Source organism: Hyperolius riggenbachi, chromosome 6 (genome assembly GCF_040937935.1).
Source record: "Hyperolius riggenbachi isolate aHypRig1 chromosome 6, aHypRig1.pri, whole genome shotgun sequence".
Lineage (NCBI taxonomy): Eukaryota > Metazoa > Chordata > Amphibia > Anura > Hyperoliidae > Hyperolius > Hyperolius riggenbachi.
Genome location: NC_090651.1, coordinates 97,240,400 through 97,262,206, shown reverse-complemented (window position 1 = coordinate 97,262,206; position 21,807 = coordinate 97,240,400). Strand labels below are relative to the sequence as shown.

The following is a 21,807-nucleotide window of genomic DNA, read 5'->3' as shown; positions in this document are numbered from 1 at the left end:
TTTGAATAAATCTATTGGCCATTTCCTTCAGACGTGTATCTCTCAATGTAGCATCAGACACTATTCTATTAACACGTTCAAATTGATTTTTTGGAATGTTATTGGCAATATGGGAAGGATGGAAACTTCTATAATGAAGTAACGCATTTCTATCAGTAGATTTCCTAAATATATCGGTGGTCAATTTTCCACCGACTTTCGTGACCAACGTATCCAAGTATGATACAGAATGAGTGCTACAAGTATACGTTAGGGAAATGTATGGACAACATGCATGTAGATCTTTGATAAAGCATTCGAGGGTCGAACGTGGCCCCGCCCAAATCAAAAAAACATCATCAATGTATCTCCACCACCCCTTGGAGTGGCGGAGAAACAATTGATTCGTATACACAAATGAATCTTCGTAAAGACCCATGTATAAATTAGCATAAGTCGGGGCCACGTTCGACCCCATAGCTGTACCTCTACATTGTTCATAAAATGTGTCCTCAAACAAAAAGTAATTTCTCCTCAAAATCACCTCCAACAGATCGATAAGAAAACGTCTCTGTATAAACCACATCTCACCCTCCCAGACTGGCGTCCGTCTTAATCGCGGCGGCCAGTCTGGGCTAGCGAGAACAAAATTACCAATTCTGTCCCGACTGGCGTCCATTCCTGGCGGCCACTCGGGAAAGAAACAGGCAAAAAATCAAAAAATATATGCTTTGAAGGCCAGCCCGGACTGGCGGCCACATATCAGCGGCGGCCAGTCCAGGAGAGCCAACAAATCAACAGTCAATAAAGTAGTACACAAACGATTGGTCGATCCACCTGGTCGGCCAATCGTTGCAGGTGTAAATTCATTATTTTCTCCAATTGCTAAATATTTAGATTGTATTCTTAGACCTATGGTAGTAGCTTTACCGTCTTACCTCAGGGACACTCAAGTGTTCCTGGAGGTGATTGATAAATTTGAAAATTTAGATGATGATGACTTATTGGTTACAATTGATGTAGAGTCACTCTACACCTCCATCCCTCATGATGGAGGTGTGGAGGCGGTATCTCATTATTTGCAAACCTGTTCAGATGTTTTTGATGATCAGAGACGTTTTCTTATCGATCTGTTGGAGGTGATTTTGAGGAGAAATTACTTTTTGTTTGAGGACACATTTTATGAACAATGTAGAGGTACAGCTATGGGGTCGAACGTGGCCCCGACTTATGCTAATTTATACATGGGTCTTTACGAAGATTCATTTGTGTATACGAATCAATTGTTTCTCCGCCACTCCAAGGGGTGGTGGAGATACATTGATGATGTTTTTTTGATTTGGGCGGGGCCACGTTCGACCCTCGAATGCTTTATCAAAGATCTACATGCATGTTGTCCATACATTTCCCTAACGTATACTTGTAGCACTCATTCTGTATCATACTTGGATACGTTGGTCACGAAAGTCGGTGGAAAATTGACCACCGATATATTTAGGAAATCTACTGATAGAAATGCGTTACTTTATTATAGAAGTTTCCATCCTTCCCATATTGCCAATAACATTCCAAAAAATCAATTTGAACGTGTTAATAGAATAGTGTCTGATGCTACATTGAGAGATACACGTCTGAAGGAAATGGCCAATAGATTTATTCAAAGAGATTATCCTCTAGATTTGTGCAATCCCTTTAGCCGACCCTCTCCAATTCAAAGATCACGCTCCAGACAGATCGATCGGATTCCTCTGGTCACTACTTTTTCAACCAATTCCAAACAAATTGAGAAAATTGTTAGGAAACATTGGCCTTTATTAAAACAAGGTTTTCCACAGGTTAGGGAATTTCAGGAATATCCACTTATGTCATATAGACGGGCTCCTACAGTTGGTGACACTTTGGTGAGGGCAGATATTGGCTCTCGAGCTGCCAATTTAACTACTACAAGAAAAGGGACTTTTCCCTGTTTGTCGTGTCATATGTGTAATTCCATTGTTAAAGGAGATACTTTTACACACCCTACTACAGGGAAACGTTTTTCAATTAATGGTTATTACACATGTGACTCTGCATATGTTGTATATCTTCTTCGCTGCCCTTGCGGATTGATTTATGTGGGGATGACCACACAGATACTTAAAATGCGCATCTCTGCGCATAAGTCAGCTATCCGCTCGGGCACATCTGAACAAGCGGTTGCTAGCCATTTTTCTGCCTGTCGCCATAGTGTTAGCCAGTTGAGGGTCCAGGTGATTGACTCTGTCCCCCCACCACGCAGGGGGGGTGATAGGGTCAAATTATTATTGAGACGGGAGTTGTTTTGTATTAGGAAGCTGGATGCCCTTGGTCCAGGGGGTCTTAACCGGGAGTGCGAGTTGGGTCCATGTGTTTATAGATAGATGTCTTGTTGTTTATTGTTTGGTCTGGACGCCTGGAGTCTTCTTTTTGGGTTGGTTCTGTTTTCTTTTTTTCCTGATCCTTCCCGACCTGCGGCCACATTTGGTGGTCGCCGGTCGGGGGGGAGAGGAGCTTATAGCATAACTTATTATTTGTTTTGAAAAAAATATATTTATTGACTGTTGATTTGTTGGCTCTCCTGGACTGGCCGCCGCTGATATGTGGCCGCCAGTCCGGGCTGGCCTTCAAAGCATATATTTTTTGATTTTTTGCCTGTTTCTTTCCCGAGTGGCCGCCAGGAATGGACGCCAGTCGGGACAGAATTGGTAATTTTGTTCTCGCTAGCCCAGACTGGCCGCCGCGATTAAGACGGACGCCAGTCTGGGAAGGTGAGATGTGGTTTATATTTATTTGTATTGTGACGTTCGGTGTCTGGCCGCCGCTGTGGGTGGCCGCCAGACACCTAGCGTGAGTTTTGTCATTTTTTCCTTTTATATTTTTTTTCAGATTTCTCTATTATATATTATATATTGCTGACACTCATTCCTATTAGGGTTAGGAGCATGTACATTTTTCAATCGGTAAAAGATCAATTTTATGCGTAACCGGTATAGGCGATTGGATTGAAACGTCTATGGTTTAGACGATTTTTTGCTTCCGGGTGTTTACGCGTACGTTTTTACGCATACGCATTAATTTTAACCATATGCGGATATCCAATGCGGATTTCCGCGTGGTCATAGTATTGGAATATGGTTTTTACGCGTACGTTTTTACGCATACGCATTGAACGCAACCACATGCGGATTTTCAATGCGGATTTCCGCATGACGGTTGAATGACGTTTTTTTCCATTTAGAACATGCTCTACCCCCATTGGTCGGCCCTCTAGCGGCCATTTTAAAATGATTGGAGTGTATAAATAGATGTAGTTCCCCATCAGGTCCTCCATCAGATGGGGAGGGCCTGCAAGCAGGAACTTAACCTAATTGGTTGATGACAGGGCGTCCAGACCATTTTGATTGGCTCCCTAGTGGAGCAATGACTATTTAAGGCTGATTGTGTCTTATGTATTCAGAGGGCTTGTCAGCTTGAGAAAGAGAGGAGTCGCCTCTCGAAACGTCGCACAGACTTGCCCTTTTTGTCTTTTTGATGCCTTAAATAAATAAAAAGAGCTTATAATACACTTGAAGACGGTGCTGGGTCTCTTCTCTTGGAGTTCCTGCTTGCTGTTCCTGGAGACAGAGGGACAACGACCAATAGCACGTCGCATCTAGATGGTTGGGTGCTGCCTGTAACCACTTGTTCACCAGTGGTAGGACATAAAATAAAATAGTCATGAGGTGACTGGAAACAGCTGGGATTATGGACCAGTTACAATGTAATATTTGAATTAAATGCAACATTTACCTTGGGGAAGTAGAAGAATATCTATTATAATGTCAATTCCAGCAGAGGCAGAATTCCCTCATGTTCCTGTTCAGTGACACGTTTGTCCCCACACAGGTATATATGTACAGGAGATGAGTGACGCCAACACTGCCAAGCTTTACTCTGGTCTTCTCCGTGTGGGAGACGAGATCTTAGAGGTGAATGGTACTAAAGTATCCACTCTGGACAAGCTTACCTGACTGAGATTATGAACCGTGACCCCAAGGTGTTATCACTACGCGTTTTACATCAGCGACGGACCATGTGCTGAGCCAGCCAACGGGGCTCTCAAATCTGAAATCCTTTCTATAAGGAATTATGTGAACATTCGTCTGGTGAGTTGCTCATCTGTGGTAAGGTAGAAGTGAATCATCCTCGACTGACGCCATCCCGTTCCATCATGCAGTGCAAGGCTGGGATCACCATGAGGGACAGGATGAGCTGCTGAACTCTGTCATATGTGTCGAGAAGCCTCCTTTGTTTACCAAACCATTTTGCACTTTTCTTTTGACATCACGTTTTGTTTAGCCGGCAACATTGGTGTGACGTTCAGAAGGAAAGGCCATCCCGGTACGAGAAACCTCAGTGTGAATATGGAACGCTCATACCAAACAGTATTATGCTGAATGAAATGGACTTTCATTGTCCCGGACCGGGAACGTGTCCCATTTGCACAGGTCACACTCCTTGTCTGTATTGTGTATTTATAAGTCCTATGCTTCTCACTGCCTGATTTTAATATATTAAATATTTCTATGTACAAAATTATTTGTTATGTTTTTCATGCTGTGTATCAAAATACTGACATAACCTAAAAAGTAAATATACTATATAAGCCATCTTAACTTTACAAGGGTAACTGAAGGGCAGTGCTGTTAGTACAAGAATACTGTCTCTCTCCAAGAAAGTGGGCAGTCCTGCAATTGCCCAATCCATTTTCTGGATCACCGATTTTTATCTGGTTGGGGGTGGGGGGGGGGGGAGAGTGTTGGCGACTCACATGGCAAGTGCTGCTGCGGTGCAAAAAGGTGACCCATCAATTAGCAGGGCTGGTGTGAGCTTATGCAGAGTAGCTTCAACCCACCCTTAATTACATGGTGCCAGAGGGTATCAGAGGACTTTGTCTGACACTGATTTAAGTAGCCTGACTAGATCTGGTGGCGCGGAGCCCAAATATGCTCACATAGTATACTTCATGGAGGGGGTGGAGCATGGGCTAGTGGTGATCAAAGTGTTGAACTGAGACTGACATATTAATCTCATGGGGCTGACACTATGCTGGACTAGATCTGTTGAGGGCGCCTCTAGCAGAACTCATATATTTCTCCTTATCGGACCATGTCCAACATTGGAGCTGAAGGGGAAAGCTCCAGTGTCGGACACAGTTACAACCCAATTCTAGGAAAAAAAAGTATGCAGGTGAATGGCCCATGAGGTTGGGCTCATGGGAATAGTAACAATTGAACCCAGGTCACAAAAGGAAGCAAAAGACATTCTGTTGAAAGCACTCCAAAGTACAGCACTGCCTTCTAGAATAAAAACAAAAACTGAATTTTCAGGATATCACAAATCACATGACTGAAAAGCAACGCATGTGCTGGAAATGACAACCTACAATTACCTTCAGGCAGTGCTGTCGTTTGCAGTGCCGACAGGAGAGGAGATTTTGGTTCTTTTTAGACAGCTACCAATAGCTCTTAAGGTGGCCATACATCAGACGATATAGGGGCAGATCAACCACGAGACAGATCTCTCTCTGATCAGAGAGGGATCTGTTGGGGGCCATAAACCACAGGCCAATTCCTGATCGATTTCAGCATGAAATCTTTTGAGAATAGACCTAGTAATGCCGCATCAGCCCCTGGCACTGCCCCCCTAGTGCTTATTCAGTTTCAATTAAATATCAGCTTAACGGCAGCGTTTGTAACACCATACATACAATCGCTTGATGTGAGGTGGCGTTATGCAGCTGTAGCGAAAACTATGTCGCATTTGAGACTCTGTGAATGGGGAGGGGGGCACCTCTTGTACACTCAACAGGAAAAACTCAGTATAAGCATCACCATAAACTTGGAATAACAGTGTACTGCAGTACTTTCTGTCCAGAACTGGTACGCTTTAAAACTTGTGAAAAATAAACCTTGCCATTTCTACATCACGGCACTTACGCAGTTATCGGTTTGCCTCCTGAAGTGCTTCAAAAACTAAAATTAAATTGTTCTCTCTACCCAATTGTCTAAATGTAGAAATCTGGTTGCTGGGGCCAATCCATGTTCAGAAGGCCCTCCCTTGCTTGCATAGTGACCACCCAAAATCCTGCCTCCTCTCTGCGATCACCCCCTAGCGTGAAGCAACCCTAAGCTGCGGAATGTGCTGGAGAGAGGCGTCTCTGCCACATTTCTCCAGCCTTCTGTCTCCGAGTGTCCCATCTCCCTCCATGGCTCCCCATCACAGCCTCATCCCAGTTCATGTAACCTGCAACCATGTTTTGTCAATTTGTACATGTGGGTGGGAAGCAGTGGTTGGCTGGAAGAGGGAGCACAACGGCAGGACAGATTACTTACTTCATTATGCTTTGCCACTGCTTACGCTACATGGCTACCTAATACCACTATCTTGGGGGCACACATGCAAAGCGCTAGTGCAGTGTCATCCTATGAGAGTGTTCTTACAGTGACTTTTCGTTTTTAGAAAATTGAAGTCTTGCCACATGTATCATTTTTCAGAGTAATTCATCTTAGAGGACTGTGCAAAAAGCGCATGTTCCTTTAAAAATCGCTCTAAAGAATCGCATTGCAAAATTTTAAACACTTAGCGACTGCATTTTGCAGTGTGAACTAAGCCTTGCTCTGCATTTCCCAGTCGCACATGATCCTTCCAGGAGCGCAGGCCTGCCTGCAATTGCAACCCCTGCACCTTTGCCATTGGGCAATAAGTATATCCAGGCCTGGCCAGTCCATACACACCATATTAACACTATACACACAATGCAATTTTCCCATCAGGTCAGATTAATCAATCATTTCTGACATGTCCGTTCTTCTCCCAATCAAAATAGAAATTGATTTCCAGATCAGTACTGCACAAAATTGATCTCTTTATCGGTCAGGAGCAGATTGGACATTAGGGAAATTATGGATCAACCAGTCAATCTTATAAAAAAAAAATTGCACCGTTTGTACCAGGCATTACAAGCCAAACAAAATCGCTAATCATACTACATAATGGGTCAGAGCCTCATTTTAGGTTATTTTGAGCATCTTAAATGGATATTTAAGTAAAAAAAAAAAAAAAAAAAAAAAGACCAGTTCAACTTACCTGGGGCTTCTTGCAGCCCTTGGAGTCATGCTGTGCCCTGTAAGAAACCCCAGGTAAGTTAAACTGTTTTTTCTTTTTCACTTAAGATTTCCTTAAAGAGAACCCAAGGTGGGTTTGAAGAATATTATCTGCATACAGAGGCTGGATCTGCCTATACAGCCCAGCCTCTATTGCTATCCCAAACCCCCCTAAGATCCCCCTGCACTCTGCAATCCCTCATAAATCACAGCCATGCTGCTGACAAACAGCTTGTCAGAGCTGGCTGTGTTTATCTCTATAGTGTCAGTCTGCTGCTCTCCCCGCCTCCTGCAGAACTCCTGTCCCCACCTGCCTCCCTTCCCTCCCTGCTGATTGGACGGAAGGGACAGGGGCAGAGACCGGAGCTATGCAGGAGGCGGGGGAGCAGCTGAGACTGACACTACAGATGTAAACACAGCCTCACAGCACGGCTGTGATTTATGAGAGAGAGTGCAGAGGGACCTTAGTGGGGTTTGGAATAGCAACAGAGTCTGGGCTGTATAGGCAGATCCAGCCTCTGTATGCAGATCACATTCTTTAAACCCACCTCGGGTTCTCTTTAAACCATACATACTAAAGCAGTAGTTTTTATAAGATAATTGTAATAATCGCCAGTATTGGTTTATAATCATGCTACCACTACATTATATTATTCTTGGCTTCAGTGTTTCATTCATTCTTTTCAGATTTCCATTGCCATAGCTCACAGGCTGCACATCACAAGCTTGCAGGCTGCTGACTGATTTACTCTGCAGTTTCCTCCCATAAACCTCTATTTGTTTTATTTTGCGGTCACAATTCAAACTGACACCTTCAGAGAGATTCATATCCTGGCTACAAGTTCAGGTGTCTTTCCAGCAATAACACACTGACTGCGGCGGTGGAAGCTGATCGCACAATGCTAGGAAGAGGTGGAATCTTTTATCTGAATAAAGAAATAGAAGGAATCTCTGCAACGTTCTCTAACTGACATGTCTTAAAAATGCAGCAGTTTGTTTTGCCACCCTGTGGGCACAGCACAAGATCTCTGGGGCTCCAATAGAATGAATGGGGCACTTAAGGTTTTGAATGGAGATTCTCAGCACTGGTTACACACAGCAAAGCTGGGTACACACTTGAGATTACTGTTTTAAAAGGGATCAGGACATGATATCTGTCTGTTATTCGTAATATGTGTGTGTGTGGCAATATGAATAGGTGTGTGTATTCCCATTTGCATTTTTACAGGTCTAAGGCTGGTTTCACAGTGGGACGTTACAGGCGCACGTTAGAGCAGCCTGTAACGCACCCCACCGCACAGCAATGAAAAATCAATGGGCTGTTCACAGTGCCCACGTTGCGTTACTTAGTAACACTGCGCCATAAAACAACGTACTGCATGCAGTACTTTATAAGCGGCAGAGCCGCGTTAGACTGCTTGCACATGCTCAGTAATGTTGGGGAGGAGCGGAGAGCGGCCAGGCACATGGCTAATTAATATTCACTGCACTTAGTGACGTGCAGTGTTTACTTCCTGGAGCGGCCGCTCTGTGCAGCGATTGGCCGGGAGGGACCACGTGATGCCGCATGCGTCCAAGAGTACGCATCACGGACGCCAGAGTGAGCTGCACAACGCAGCTCACTCTGACGTCCACATCAGAGAGCACCAGGCATTGCGTTAGGGGCACGTTATGCGACCTTAACGTCCCCTAAAACGCAACGTCCTGGTGTGAAACCAGCCTAATGACATTGGGCATATTACACACATGCTTGCTTGAGGACCAGAAATATAGTTGCAAGGCCTCATTCATACATAAAATCGCAAACACAAGCGTTGTGTGCTTTTTTTTCACCCCCCTCCCGACGCTCCACTGCGCGCTGCGTTTCTGGTAAAAGCACTTTTCTAAGCGCTTTTCCAGAGTGGTTTTGTAATTCACTCCCTGATACAAGTCCGGAAGTGAACGCTTTGACCCAGAAAATACTAAATACAATGTATTTATTCTTAAAAACAAAAGCTCACGCAAATCGCTGCACAAAGCAATTTTGTGAGTGTTTTGCGTTTTACCTATACCCTCCATTATAGCAAAAACACCCCAAAAATGGTAAAGGGCACCGCTTTACAAACTGCAAAGCGGGCGCAACGCACTGATATGAACCTTCTCATAGAGATTCATTGCACAAACGTTTTATGGGCGATTCTGAAAATCACCTGCGCTTGAAAAAAGGGCAAAAATGCCCTTAGTGTGAATGAGCCCTAAAAGGGAGTCTGGCACACTAATACAGTGCACACAGAATACAAGCTAGGTTCACATACTTTTGTTTTACCCAATATTTGGCCCCACCCACACTTTTTGCGGTTCCATAATCATTCATACCCCTGGCAAATTTTGACTTAAAGTTACTTTTATTCAACCAGCAAGTTATTTTTTGACGGGAAATGACATAGGTGTCTCCCAAAAGATAATAAGACAATGTACAAGAGGCATTATTATTGTGGAAAAAAAAAACACCATTTCTCAGATTTTATTTACATTTGAGCTAAAAGTGCCCAGTCCAAATTTATTTATACCCTTCTCAATCAATAGAAAATCCTTTATTGGCTATTACAGCAATCAAACACTACCTATAATTGCAGACTAGCTTTTTGCATGTCGCCACAGGTATTTTTGCCCATTCATCTTAAGCAATGAGCCCTCCACAGATTCCCAATTGGATTCAAGTCATGACTCTGGCTGGGCCACTCCCAAAACATTAATGTTGTCTGCTAACCATTTCTTCACCACTTTTGCTGTGTGTTTTGGGTCATTGTCATGCTGAAATGTCCACTGGTGAGAAAGGCCACGTTTCTGTGTTGTCGTTCAGAATCCTCATGTATTGCTCTTTTGTCATGGTGCCATTTACTGTGATTAGGTTCCCTGGTCCATTGGCTGAAAAACGTCCCCAAAGCATTAGGTTCTCATGACCATGTCTGACAGTGAGGATGGTGTTCTTTGGGTTGAAGGCTTCTCCTTTTTTTATGCCAAATGAAGGAAACATTATTGTGACCAAATAAATCAATTTCTGTTTCACCTGACCATCACACAGAAGACAAGAAGTCCTCTTCTTTGTCCAGATGAGCATTTGCAAAGGCCAAGCAAGCTTTTGTGTGCCTTATCTGGAGAAGTGATGTCCTCCTTGGTCTGCAGCCGAGGAACCCAGCAGTGTGCAGTGTCCATTGGATTGTCTGCCTTGAGACATTGCCACCAGCAGAGCCCAGACTCACCAGGATGGCTTTGGTGGTGATCCTTGGATTCTTTTTCACTCCTATCACTATCCTCCTGGCCAGCACAGGTGTCACTTTTGGCTTCCGACCACGTCCTCTGATTTTCCACAGTGCAGAACATCTTGGGCTTGATTCACAAAGCGGTGCTAACCTACTTAGCACGTCTAAAGTCTTTAGACGCGCTAACCTGGGTGCTAAGTAGGTTAGCACCGGATTTCTCAATCAGATCGTGCGCTAACTTTGCGCGCGCAAAGTTTTACGTGCGCAAAGTTTTACGCGCGAAAAGTCCCATAGGCTTTAATGTGCACTTCGCGCGGAGCGCCCTGCGCTCTGTGCAGTATGCGCGTAAAGTTTTACGCGCATAAAGTTTTGCGCGCATAAAGTTTTATGCGCGAAAAGCTTGTTTAGACGTGCTAAGGGGGTTTTCACAGGCGTGCTAACAGTTAGCACCGCTTTGTGAATCAAGCCCCTTGTATTTTTCAATAATACTTTTTACTGTAGCCACTGGAACTTGAAAACATTTAGAAATTACCTTGTAGCCTTTCCTGACTTGTGAGCAGCTACAATGCGCAGCCTCAGGTCCTCACTGAGCTCCTTTGTCTTAGCCATGACTGTCCTCAAATCAACTGCAGAGAGCTGCTGTTTTTCGCCTATTAGGGCCCATTCACACTAGAACGTTTTGCCACGATCTCTGCAAAATGCTCAAACGCTAGCGCTTTTTAAAAGCGCTAGTGTAATAAAAGTGTATGGGCCGTTCTTACATGGGCGATTTGTGGTAATCCAAAAACGTGAAACGCAAACGCGTCGCCGTCACCATTTTCAGGTGATTTCCTGACAATCGCGTTTCAGTGCTATAGAAGTGCTAAACGCGATTGCGGAAAAATCGCCGCAGTGTTCAGTGATTTTTTTTCCGCGTGAAATCTGATAAAATCACTACTGCAAAAGGCTGGCAAAAATCGCCAGCGTTTTGCAACCGCAAGTGTGAATGGGCCCTCAAGTTGATTAAGCAGCTGTTCCCACTTAATCAGGGTAATTAGGATGCTTTAGAACAGCTTGGACTATTTGGAATGGGATAGAACTTTGGATTTTCCCACAGACTATGATAGTTTGTGAAAGGGATGAATAATTTTGGACTGGACACTTTTTGCTCAAATGTAAATAAAAGCTGAGAATTTTTTTTCTACACTAATGCCTCTTGTACATCGACACCTATGTCATTTCCCGTCAAAAAATGACTTGCTGGTTGAATAAAAGTAACTTTAAGTCAAAATTTGCCAGGGGTATGAATAATTATGGGCAGCACTGTAGTTAGAATATTTTATCCTATAGAAATTCAGTTTTTATAATTAACCAGCTGAGCGGTCTGGACGAGCTCAGCTCGTCCAACACCGCCAGCGGCTGCCGCTCAGGCCCTGCTGGGCCGATTTTGATGAAATAAAAAGCAGCACACGCAGCCGGCACTTTGCCAGCCGCGTGTGCTGCCTGATCGCCGCCGCTCTGCGGCGATTCGCCGCGAGCAGCGGCGAAAGAGGGTCCCCCCAGCCGCCTGAGCCCAGCGTAGCCGGAACAAAAAGTTCCGGCCAGCGCTAAGGGCTGGATCGGAGGCGGCTGACGTCACGACGTCGGCTGACGTCGATGACGTCACTCCGCTCGTCGCTATGGCGACGATATAAGCAAAACAAGGAAGGCCGCTCATTGCGGCCTTCCTTGTTTATTCTGGGCGCCGGAGGCGATCGGAAGATCGCCTCCGGAGCGCCCTCTAGTGGGCTTTCATGCAGCCAACTTTCAGTTGGCTGCATGAAATAGTTTTTTTTTTATTTAAAAAAAACCCTCCCGCAGCCACCCTGGCGATTTAATCAGAACGCCAGGGTGGTTAAATAAGTAATTGCTCTGTATTAGCAGCAAAAAGTGTCCGTGTCTTGGTGGGGGAAGGAGACGCAGGTTATATTGCCTGGAGCACCACATAGGCCAGAAACAGCCCTGAGGTTCTGCATCTGTCTCTGAGAGCAGTCAAGCAAGGCATGTATGGGGGACCTGTCCTCATGGTCATCGCTCCCCCCCCCCCTCCTTACCTAAAGACCCCCTGGCAGCCTCTTCCGGGCCGTCGGAGTTGGGCCTTACTGCGCAGGTGCTAGTCCGGCTTGCACACGTCCCTCACCTCACAATTACATCATGCGCAGAGCACTTCCGGCCTGGGCTGCGCACTGAGGGACGCAAGTGGAACAGTCGTTTACAGGTTAAAGTGATCCGGAGGTGAGTGGGATATGGAGGCTAATATGTTTAATTCCTTTTAAATAATGCTAGTTGCCCGGCTATCCTGCTGATCCTCTGCCTCTAATATTTAAGCCAGACCCTGAACAAGCATGTAGCAGATCAGGTGTTTCTGACATTGTCAGATCTGACAAGATTAGCCACATGCTTGTTTCTGGTACCTGACCCAGATCATGCTCTATAAATTAAGCACAGAGGTATGTTTGTAAGAAGGGTACATATGCCTCTGTGCGCTTAGTTACCTCCATTCCACTGCCCCGGTCTCTGTAATAGCCTCCAGAAAAGCTCGACTTTCTCTGAACTTAGAAACCTTGATTCTGAACAGATTGCACATTGCATTTAAGAGGGACCACTGACCCGAAAGTAGTTCTGGGGTCGGCGCCATTTTGAGGCTGGAGATACCGTTTTTTCAGACGTGCTGCGGTGGAACAGGACCCTAATGATATGGAAAGAGAAGGCAGCGGAAAATTGGGGTGGGGATGTAGGTAATGCAGCCATATGTTTATTTGCTTAAATCTTTGGGTCAGGTGTTAAGACCCTCAACCAGTGTAACTATAAATGACAGAACAGTCAGATGTCTCCTCTGTGGCTGCTCTGCTATGGTGAGTCTTGCCTCATATGTGGAGACTGTTGCAGAGGTTACACATAGCAAGGGTGTGTGTGGAAAGTGTGCTGAATCACATGATTGTGGTATTTCTCATAGCCAAAGATTCTCTTGGCTGCCGTCTTTTGTTTAATTTGCCACGGTTCTCGGAAATGTGAGACATTTAATGGGAATAAAGCAGATATGGGAATTAATGTGGCATTCTTGTAAAACAAAAAGCGCTGGATAGTTTCATAGTGAAATGACTCCCTGAATAGTGAAATGGCTGAGGCTGGATAGACGCTAGGAGGGGGTGTTATACCGGAAACCTAATACACTTCATGGGTCGGGTATCAGGCTGTTTATTTTTGGGTGTAGAGACATTTAGTCAGTTCCTGCCAAATGGATTACTAGCAGGGATGTTATGCTGTGTCACTGAGGACACATTACAGCTTTAAAGGGAACCTGAACTGAAAAATAAAAGTCAAAATAAACACACACGTCATACTTACCTACCGTGCAGTCTACTTATCAATCGCTTTCTCCTCTCCCACAGCCTGTTTGTTTACTGTGATTGATGGACTTCTCTGTCCTCCATTTTAAGGTTAGCACACAGTTCAGGTTAGCACACAGTTAAATTGTAATATCGCCCACTTGAGCCATAATGTCCTCGTGGCTGAGCATACCTCCCCCCCAACTCCCCAAAGGATTAGCAACAAGGCCTTGTCGCTAATCATTGGGGGCCGCACAGTAGACGTGAGCGCAGCCACACTGCAGGAAGAGGAGCTGCGCGGCCCTGATCTTATTACCAACAATGCCTTGTCGCCTATCTTCTGGGGGGCCTCTCTCAGCGACAGGGGACATCAGAAGACAGAGGGGAGCCTCAATAAGATCCCGAGGCTTCCCTCTCTTTCGGCAAGTATCTAATTTTGTATCAGAGTTTTGGCTCAGGTACACTTAAAGTTCCTCTTTAAAGTGAACCGAGCATCATTTTTAACACCCAGTGCAGCTCTGTAGCAAATTAAAAATGCATTCTAAAAATGTGGTTTATTATTTTAAAAAAAACTTTCGTTTTACCTCATCTTTTTACATTTAAAGCCAATGGGTACCGGTAAAAAAAAGAAAAGGTCAGATACTCACCTAAGGAGAGGGAAGGCTCGGTCCTAATGAGCCTTCCCTCTCCTCTCCCGGTGCCCTCGGTGCTGCGCTGGCTCCCCCGTTCGCGTCCGCCGCCGCAGGGACTTCGGAGGTACTCGGGCTTCCGAAGACGAGCCGCTCCATACTGCGTACGCGCAAGCGCGTCATAGAGGGCGCTCGCGCATGCGTAGTATGGAGCGGCCCCGTCATCGGGAGCCCGAGTGCTCCCGAAGGCTTCCGAAAGCTCCCGAAGGCATGCGGAAGTGGCAGTATTTGACCGAACTGGTCGAATACTGCCACGGGGGATCCTGCGCGGGACCGGGCACTGGGAGAGGAGAGGGAAGGCTCATTAGGACCGAGCCTTCCCTCTCCTTAGGTGAGTATCTGACTTTTTCTTTTTTTTACCGGTAAACATTCACTTTAAGGGTTAAAATACATACTTCTTGCGTCTGTGAAAGGACCTGCAGACGGAGATCAACAGATGATGGAAGGCTGATAAGAAATCACCTCATTAGACTTAATTGACCACAAACAAACCCTGAGCCTTCTCCATTGTACTTCAAACAGAAAACATAAGACGCACTTGAAGAATTTCACACCTAGCCTGGATAAAACATTGTAAAAGCAGCAGGAGTTTTTGAACTCCTGAAACATGGCAGCCCTTTCAGCTATTTGAAGCCAGAAGCTGCTTAGATCACTTTAAGGGACAGTAGGTAACACAACTATGGACTGCAGAAGATGTCATAAATACACAATAATTACACAGTATGTACTGTCAATCCTTTATTTTTATAAAGCTAGTTTCAGGTGTATTTTAACAATTCCAGCAGGGCTATTGTGAGAAAACGCGGAAAAGCCGCCGCGTGTACTAGCAGCAAGGCGGCTGATTCCGCGTCCAACGCGGCAGTCTGCACGCGGAAACGTGCATCTAGTGACATGGCAGAACGCGGAAAAGCCGCCGCATGTATTGATGGCGAGGCGGCTGGTTCCGCGGCGTCCAGCGCGGTGGTTTGCACGCAGTAGCGTGCAGCTGGGGTGGCTGAGCCTGTTAGTTCACATAGGTTTAGGAATACACACGCGCGCGCTGAAAGGCAGAGCTTTATGATGGCCGGGGGGGGGGGGGGGGGGATCAGCTGACCAGGCTGGTCAGCTGACCTCAGAGCTGGTAACCATTGGTTGATCACTTTAGGGCGGCGCCAGTGAGCACTGCTCTATATATGGTTACTGCTGGCCACTCTCAAATTGTCTGCCGATGCGATCACTACGTGGAAGCACTTAGACCTTAGTCAGATCCAACAGTGTTTGAACCAGGAGGACCTGGGAATTCACACTGAGACAGATTACTTGTGTTATTATTCTGTTATACATCAGACTAGTTCCAGGGTGTAGAGACCACGGACCTCACACCCAAGACTAGGAATTGTTTGATATTTGTTATGACCTGTTGCTTTCCTGACTATCCCTCTGCTTTCTGATTCGGTACCACGCATATCTGATATACCGTTGCCAAACCCTGCCTGCCCCGGATACCGAATCAGCCTTCTGTCTTTTGTACTTCGTCTGTCCGTGTGTTGCCGACCTGGCTTGCCCGACCTCGAGAGCTCTCTCTCTCTCCACTTGAGATAGTCTCCAGATCTGTCAGTGACATCCACCTCCAGGTGTCACTCACTCTCTGGTCCTTCCTACCTTCAGCCTTTGAGAGTCTCAGGCTGCTGGAAGGTTTCTGTACTCTCTATACAGTACTCCCTGTACTGCCTAGGGCCACCTGCTCTTCAGGTGGGCTACTCAGTCATACTGTTACACCAAACACTCACTATTTACTTTATTAGAGGTGTCCAGAGGTTAGTACTATATGTGATTCTGCAGATCATCCATAATCAGGTATAAATCTGTATTCTTGGTGATACTGCAAATCACCAATAATCAGATTCTCTCTGGAAGCTGACACCGATCGTTACAGCTATTACTCAAAAGAACTACAAACGCCAAAGCTTGTTCAATTTCTGTTGAACAAGCATTGGTGTCATTCCTGCCACTTCCTCTTCTGGCTCTGGGTTATAGAACAATAATGGCCCTCCATGGCAGATGTTCCTTTTATGTACAGTTAGTGAGGGGGTTGGACCTGGACTGAACAAGTGGTCTTTCCTCATATGAAGGTCTGGCATTGAATGAGCAAACTGCAGCAGATGACCATTACAAATGGCTGTAGCACATTTTATTGAATTACTTATAAGGGGAATATTAATCTGGCCTATAAGCGTTGGAACGGTTTCAAGGAAAAGCAGTTCTGGGCAAATAGTACAGCTGTGTTATATTAGGAAAAATGAAAATAAGAACCCAATCCTGACAATTCTGAGGAGCACAAGAGGAAGTCGTAGAAATAAAGCGAAGCGTGGTGACTGTTAGAGGAGGAAATATTTTACGTGAGTCATTGATCATTCTACAGAATTATGTAAGCAGTCACATGGATTACTCATCTGCTACTGTTCCTCTTTCTGGAGCATGAGGAACCTCCAAATTATAAAGTGTTGTATACTTTAAACTTCCTCTTTGGTATCTAAATTTAGATCTACAACCAGAAGATAAAATGAAAGCATGCACTGGTCAAACACTATAAATTCTAATTACTTGTATGAATGCATCAGGAAAAGTCTACAGTAATTTCCAATTTTTGTGTAATGAGTTGAAGAGGACCATCTTTATAGTTCATCTATTCTCACTCTGTGGTAAATCATCACTAGGTCCTTTTCCACTGCTTTTTGATGTGTGTGTTTGTGTTTTTCTGATTGGCGTGTATTGAATTGTATTGATTGAAGTGTTCTTTATTTTTGAAAATAGTGGTTAAATCAATACAAAACAAAAACGCTTTTCATGCATTCCTATACTTTACATTGAAACGCAAACCGCATCATAATCGCACAGACATGCGTTTGTGTTTATTTTTTAAATCGGAACGCAGCAGTGGAAAAGGCCACCCAAGATTCTTTTTTTTAACAGGCTGCACTTAAATCAACTTTATAGTTTGGAGGTTCCTCATCCTCCAAAAAGGGGAACAGTAGCAGATGAGTAAGGCATGTGACTGCTTACATAATTCTGTAGAATGACCAATGACTCACAAAATCAGCAAATGCATGCGTTTTGCGTTTTTGGCGTAAAACACAGCTAGTGGAAAAGGGCCCTACTTCAGCGCACTACCTAATGGCAGATAGACAGGCACCCATAGAATGCCCATGATATCACAGGTCAGGTCTGGCCCCTGGGCTCAATATCTCATATTTACAGTTTTAGGTCACCATATAATGTGACTGGGAACAATTATCTGTTATAATGGAATTCCCGTGAAGTAAAGCTTTTGTGATTTCCCGTCTCCCCAGTGCCTAATGCCTCATACACATGCTATATAAAACTTTGATGAGGTAGCCAATAACAGCCTCTGCTAAGAATCTATTGTAAGTAAAGCAGCCACCGCGGCCACCCGACGCCTCAGCTAGCGATCAGCCCAGCTGATTGATTCGGCCTATCACTGACAGAGAGCCTTGTGCTCCTCACTTACCGTAACTGCTACATGAAGTCAATCCCCCGCTGTTCCATCAGCCCTCTGTCGCATTATCCCAACCCCCACCTGCACCTTGTCCCAACCTCCCCCTTGTCCTGCAACTTGCCCAAACCTCCAGCCTCTCCAGTGCCCTGTCCCAACCTCCAGCCTCTCCAGCGCCGTTTCCCAACCTCCATCCTTCTGAGCCTTTTCCCAACCTCCTTCCTTCTGCGCCGAATCTGAACCTCCCCTCTCCCTAGTCCCAACCACCACCCTCTCCTGCGCCTAGTCCCAAACTCCACCCTCTCCTGCGCCTAGTCCCAAACTCCACCCTCTCCTGCGCCTTGTCCCAACCTCCACCCTCTCCTGCGCCTAGTCCCAACCTCCACCCTCTCCAGCGCCTAGTCCCAACCTCCACCCTCTCCAGCGCCTAGTCCCAACCTCCACCCTCTCCAGCGCCTAGTCCCAACCTCCACCCTCTCCAGCGCCTTGTCCCAACCTCCACCCTCTCCAGCGCCTTGTCCCAACCTCCACCCTCTCCAGCGCCTTGTCCCAACCTCCACCCTCTCCTGCACCTAGTCCCAACCTCCACCCTCTCCTGCACCTAGTCCCAACCTTCACCCTCTCCTGCACCTAGTCCCAACCTTCACCCTCTCCTGCACCTAGTCCCAACCTTCACCCTCTCCTGCACCTAGTCCCAACCTCCACCCTCTCCAGAGCCTTGTCCTAACCTCCACCCTCTCCTGCACCTAGTCCCAACCTTCACCCTCTCCTGCACCTAGTCCCAACCTCCACCCTCTCCTGTGCCTTGTCTCAACCTCCACCCTCTCCACCCCAATCCTAACCTCCTGAATGTATTCACAACGTCCACAGTTTCAAAAGGTGTTCCTCCTTGGAGTTACATCTGAGCACAGCATTTGCCTTTTTGTGCCTCTGGGCAACCCTGCTGCGTGTCAAACAATGGCAAGCGCGGTGTTGAAAGCGCTGCCATTCTGCTGCCAAAAGGCTCTGCTAGCTGTGAGGCTGAACTGCCTTGATAAGCGCACAGTTTAACCTCTTGTGGAAAAGGGGCCTAATGGTTCCCAAGAACTGGAACCCAACCCTAAAAAAAAACAAAAACAAAAAAACTTTCTGACGCTGGGTTGTGGAGTCAGAGTAGGGGAGATAGGGGAGCAGTTTTATACCAATGGGTAAATGTTCACTGCAACATGCTGTGCCAGCAAGACTCATTATATGATCACTACATATAGCCGCTGTAGTTGCATTGAATGCTGCTGTGGGTACAGGTGCATATATGACTGCTATTATTTATTTGAATCAGATTTACATAGCTACATGCAGTGTCCTCAAAGTGCACACTTTTTCCTCCAGCATTATATAGTGCCACATAATTATGTTTATTGTTACAGTTGGCTACTATATGTTTGAAGTGCAAGCTTTTTCCCAGCACCTCACGGCCCCTCCCCCCAGCATCATCATTAGAGGAGACACTTGCTGTCAAGTCTAATGAGCATGCAGTATATGTGTAGCATGAAGCTGATGTACATTTTCTAGCATATCTATCTATAATGCATTGCAATACATAATGCATACTTATATGGGGGACTGCCATAAAGTATGGCACTTTCCCTAAAGGCTGCCTTTACACAGGGTTTATAAATCCAGGGCTGTGTGTAGCACTAGCAAGAAAACATAGCGAGAAATATTCTGTGTTTTCTTCATTCTTTACAGAGTAGCAAAAAGCGACATGTAACACAAATGTATAGATATAGCACTAATCGTACATGCCTGTGTTGAAGCAGGTCATTTCACAGCACGCTGTAACCCGCGCTGCGTCTGACCTGGGCACCACCAAAGACATAATGTTATTATGTCTATGGGAACAGGGAGAAATTATTTCTCCCTGTTCCCCAAACAAATGTGTAAACCATTTTATGGCCAACTGCCCCCAAATTCACACTATGTATTTTTATTAATTAGTGGTTAGGGTCTCTTTCATGAGGATACCTCAACGCGCTGAAAGAGTCTATCAAGGAACTCTGCACGCAAACTGTTTTTGGATGCCAACATCCTCTATCTTGTTCCATCTGTTTTGAATGCAGTTGTGTAACCAGCCTTTATTTAGGCTCTGCACATCCATGCAGTTGGTCATTCAGATGCAGCCTGCCTTGTGAAGCGCTGCCACCTACTACTGCTGCTATTAGGTCTATGGCCATGCAGCAGTGCCGTCAATCGCCGGGACCCCAAATTACTTCTCCCTCCGAGTTGCTACGACTCGGAGGGGGAATGGTTTGTGCAGGAGCAGGGCAAGTAATCATTCGGCTCACCCTGCTCCAAAATGACGAGTGGCAAGAACAAATGTACGCATCTGTATTCCCTTCTTGTTTTGAATTCCTCCAATCTCTTTGCAGTCAGATGGAAAGGACTAACAGCATAAACTTTATCCTATGCTTCTCAACAACTCTATTGACCAAAACTTTGCTCCATCCATCAGCCTGGATGCAGCACAAATGCATGCAACACCCATTCAGCCATCTCATAAAGATGGTCAATGGAAGCTAATAATTCTGAGCTGGTGCAAATTGTATACAGCTTGGAAGCAGACCATTCAAACTTGGATGTACTTAGAATTATCTAGGAGAACTCCTGGAGATGCATGTGATCAGTTTGATGATCAGCTGACAGATGTGTAAGTTTGTGATTTGCTGGTCATGATCATGAGTTAAGGGATACAGCTGGAAAATAATAATAATAAAAAAAAATCTACTGTACTTAACTAGGGCTTCCTCCAGCCCCTGGCAGCCTATCTGTCCCTCGTTGCAGCTCCCTTGTCCCCAGATCCTCTCTGTTGCAGGCCAGGTCGGCATCTACTGCGCCTGTGCATGGCTGCACCGCTCGCGATCACGTTCCCGTAGCCAGGAGCGTTCTGCGCAGGCGCAGTACTTTTGAACCTGCGCAGATTACGTGGCCGCGAGCGATGCAGACCTGGTGAGCTCAGCATTTGCAACGGAGGGGATCCAGGGACAGATAGGTTGCCAGGGGCTGGAGGAAGCCCCAGTAAGTAGATCTTGTTTTTTTCATGTTTGGATGTAGCCTTTAAACCTAGAAAGTCATCACAGCAAATCAGAACCTCACAAATCTATTAGCTGATCAAATTGCATGCTTCTCAGCGAGTTCTCCTAGGCAAGGGCATCCCTACAGGCATTCAAAGTACTGGCTGCCATCAAAACATATATTACCCCTTTCTTCACATGGAACAAATGGCTGTCAAAGAAGTGGCAGAAATCAGATCAGCGCTTCTTTAACTAGGCTCCATAGCTGTTTCACGTTCCCTCACCACAAGTCCCGGGGACCTCACTATGCTACACAGATGAATGACCGTCATTTTAAAAAAAGTGGACCTGAACTCTTGCACAGGACAGAAGGAAAAAACAGAAAGCACGTTGAATGTATTTAGAAGGTTAATCCTGTCTAATTTCCCCTGTTATGTGACTAATTACCACTGTAATTTGATCTCTCAGCTGTGTAAGCTCAGGAATCTCCTCTGCCATGACAGAGCTGCTAATTTGTAAACACAGGATGTTAACCCTATGCCTGCTTCCATTAAAGCAGGAAGTGGACACACTGCATATGTATAGCAGGATTTGTATTAGCTGAAACAAATGTTTTTTCTTTAAAGGTTGTTATGCTGTTGCATATGTTTTTGAGCAGAGAGGAAGTCCCGAGTTCAGGCCTGCTTTAATACAAGGGCCTTGTGTCTTGTGTCCATTCTCAACTAAATCATCCATTTTTCCATTGTGTGTGACCTTAGCCGCATCCTCTTGTCACACAGGAAGCATTAGATATGGGCTTCCAGCAATCCTGCTCATTTATGCTCCCCAAATGGCTTTGTGCTTG

The 21,807-nt window shown here is 45.5% G+C and overlaps 1 protein-coding gene and 1 long non-coding RNA gene across 3 annotated transcripts in view; one reads left to right on the top strand and one right to left on the bottom strand.

Moving 5' to 3' along the window:
- KIAA1614 (KIAA1614 ortholog) overlaps positions 1 to 4,572 on the top strand; it is a 114,493-nt gene extending 109,921 nt beyond the window's left edge. For both annotated transcript variants that reach the window (XM_068239710.1, XM_068239709.1), the window contains exon 10: positions 3,883 to 4,572. In XM_068239710.1, the coding sequence (XP_068095811.1) occupies positions 3,883 to 4,007 (125 nt within the window). In that variant the 3' untranslated portion in view covers positions 4,008 to 4,572. The remainder of the gene's footprint in view (positions 1 to 3,882) is intronic.
- The window catches only part of LOC137521011 (uncharacterized), a 79,909-nt gene that overhangs the window by 50,479 nt on the left and 7,623 nt on the right, over positions 1 to 21,807 (bottom strand). The gene's annotated exons all lie outside the window — the stretch shown is intronic.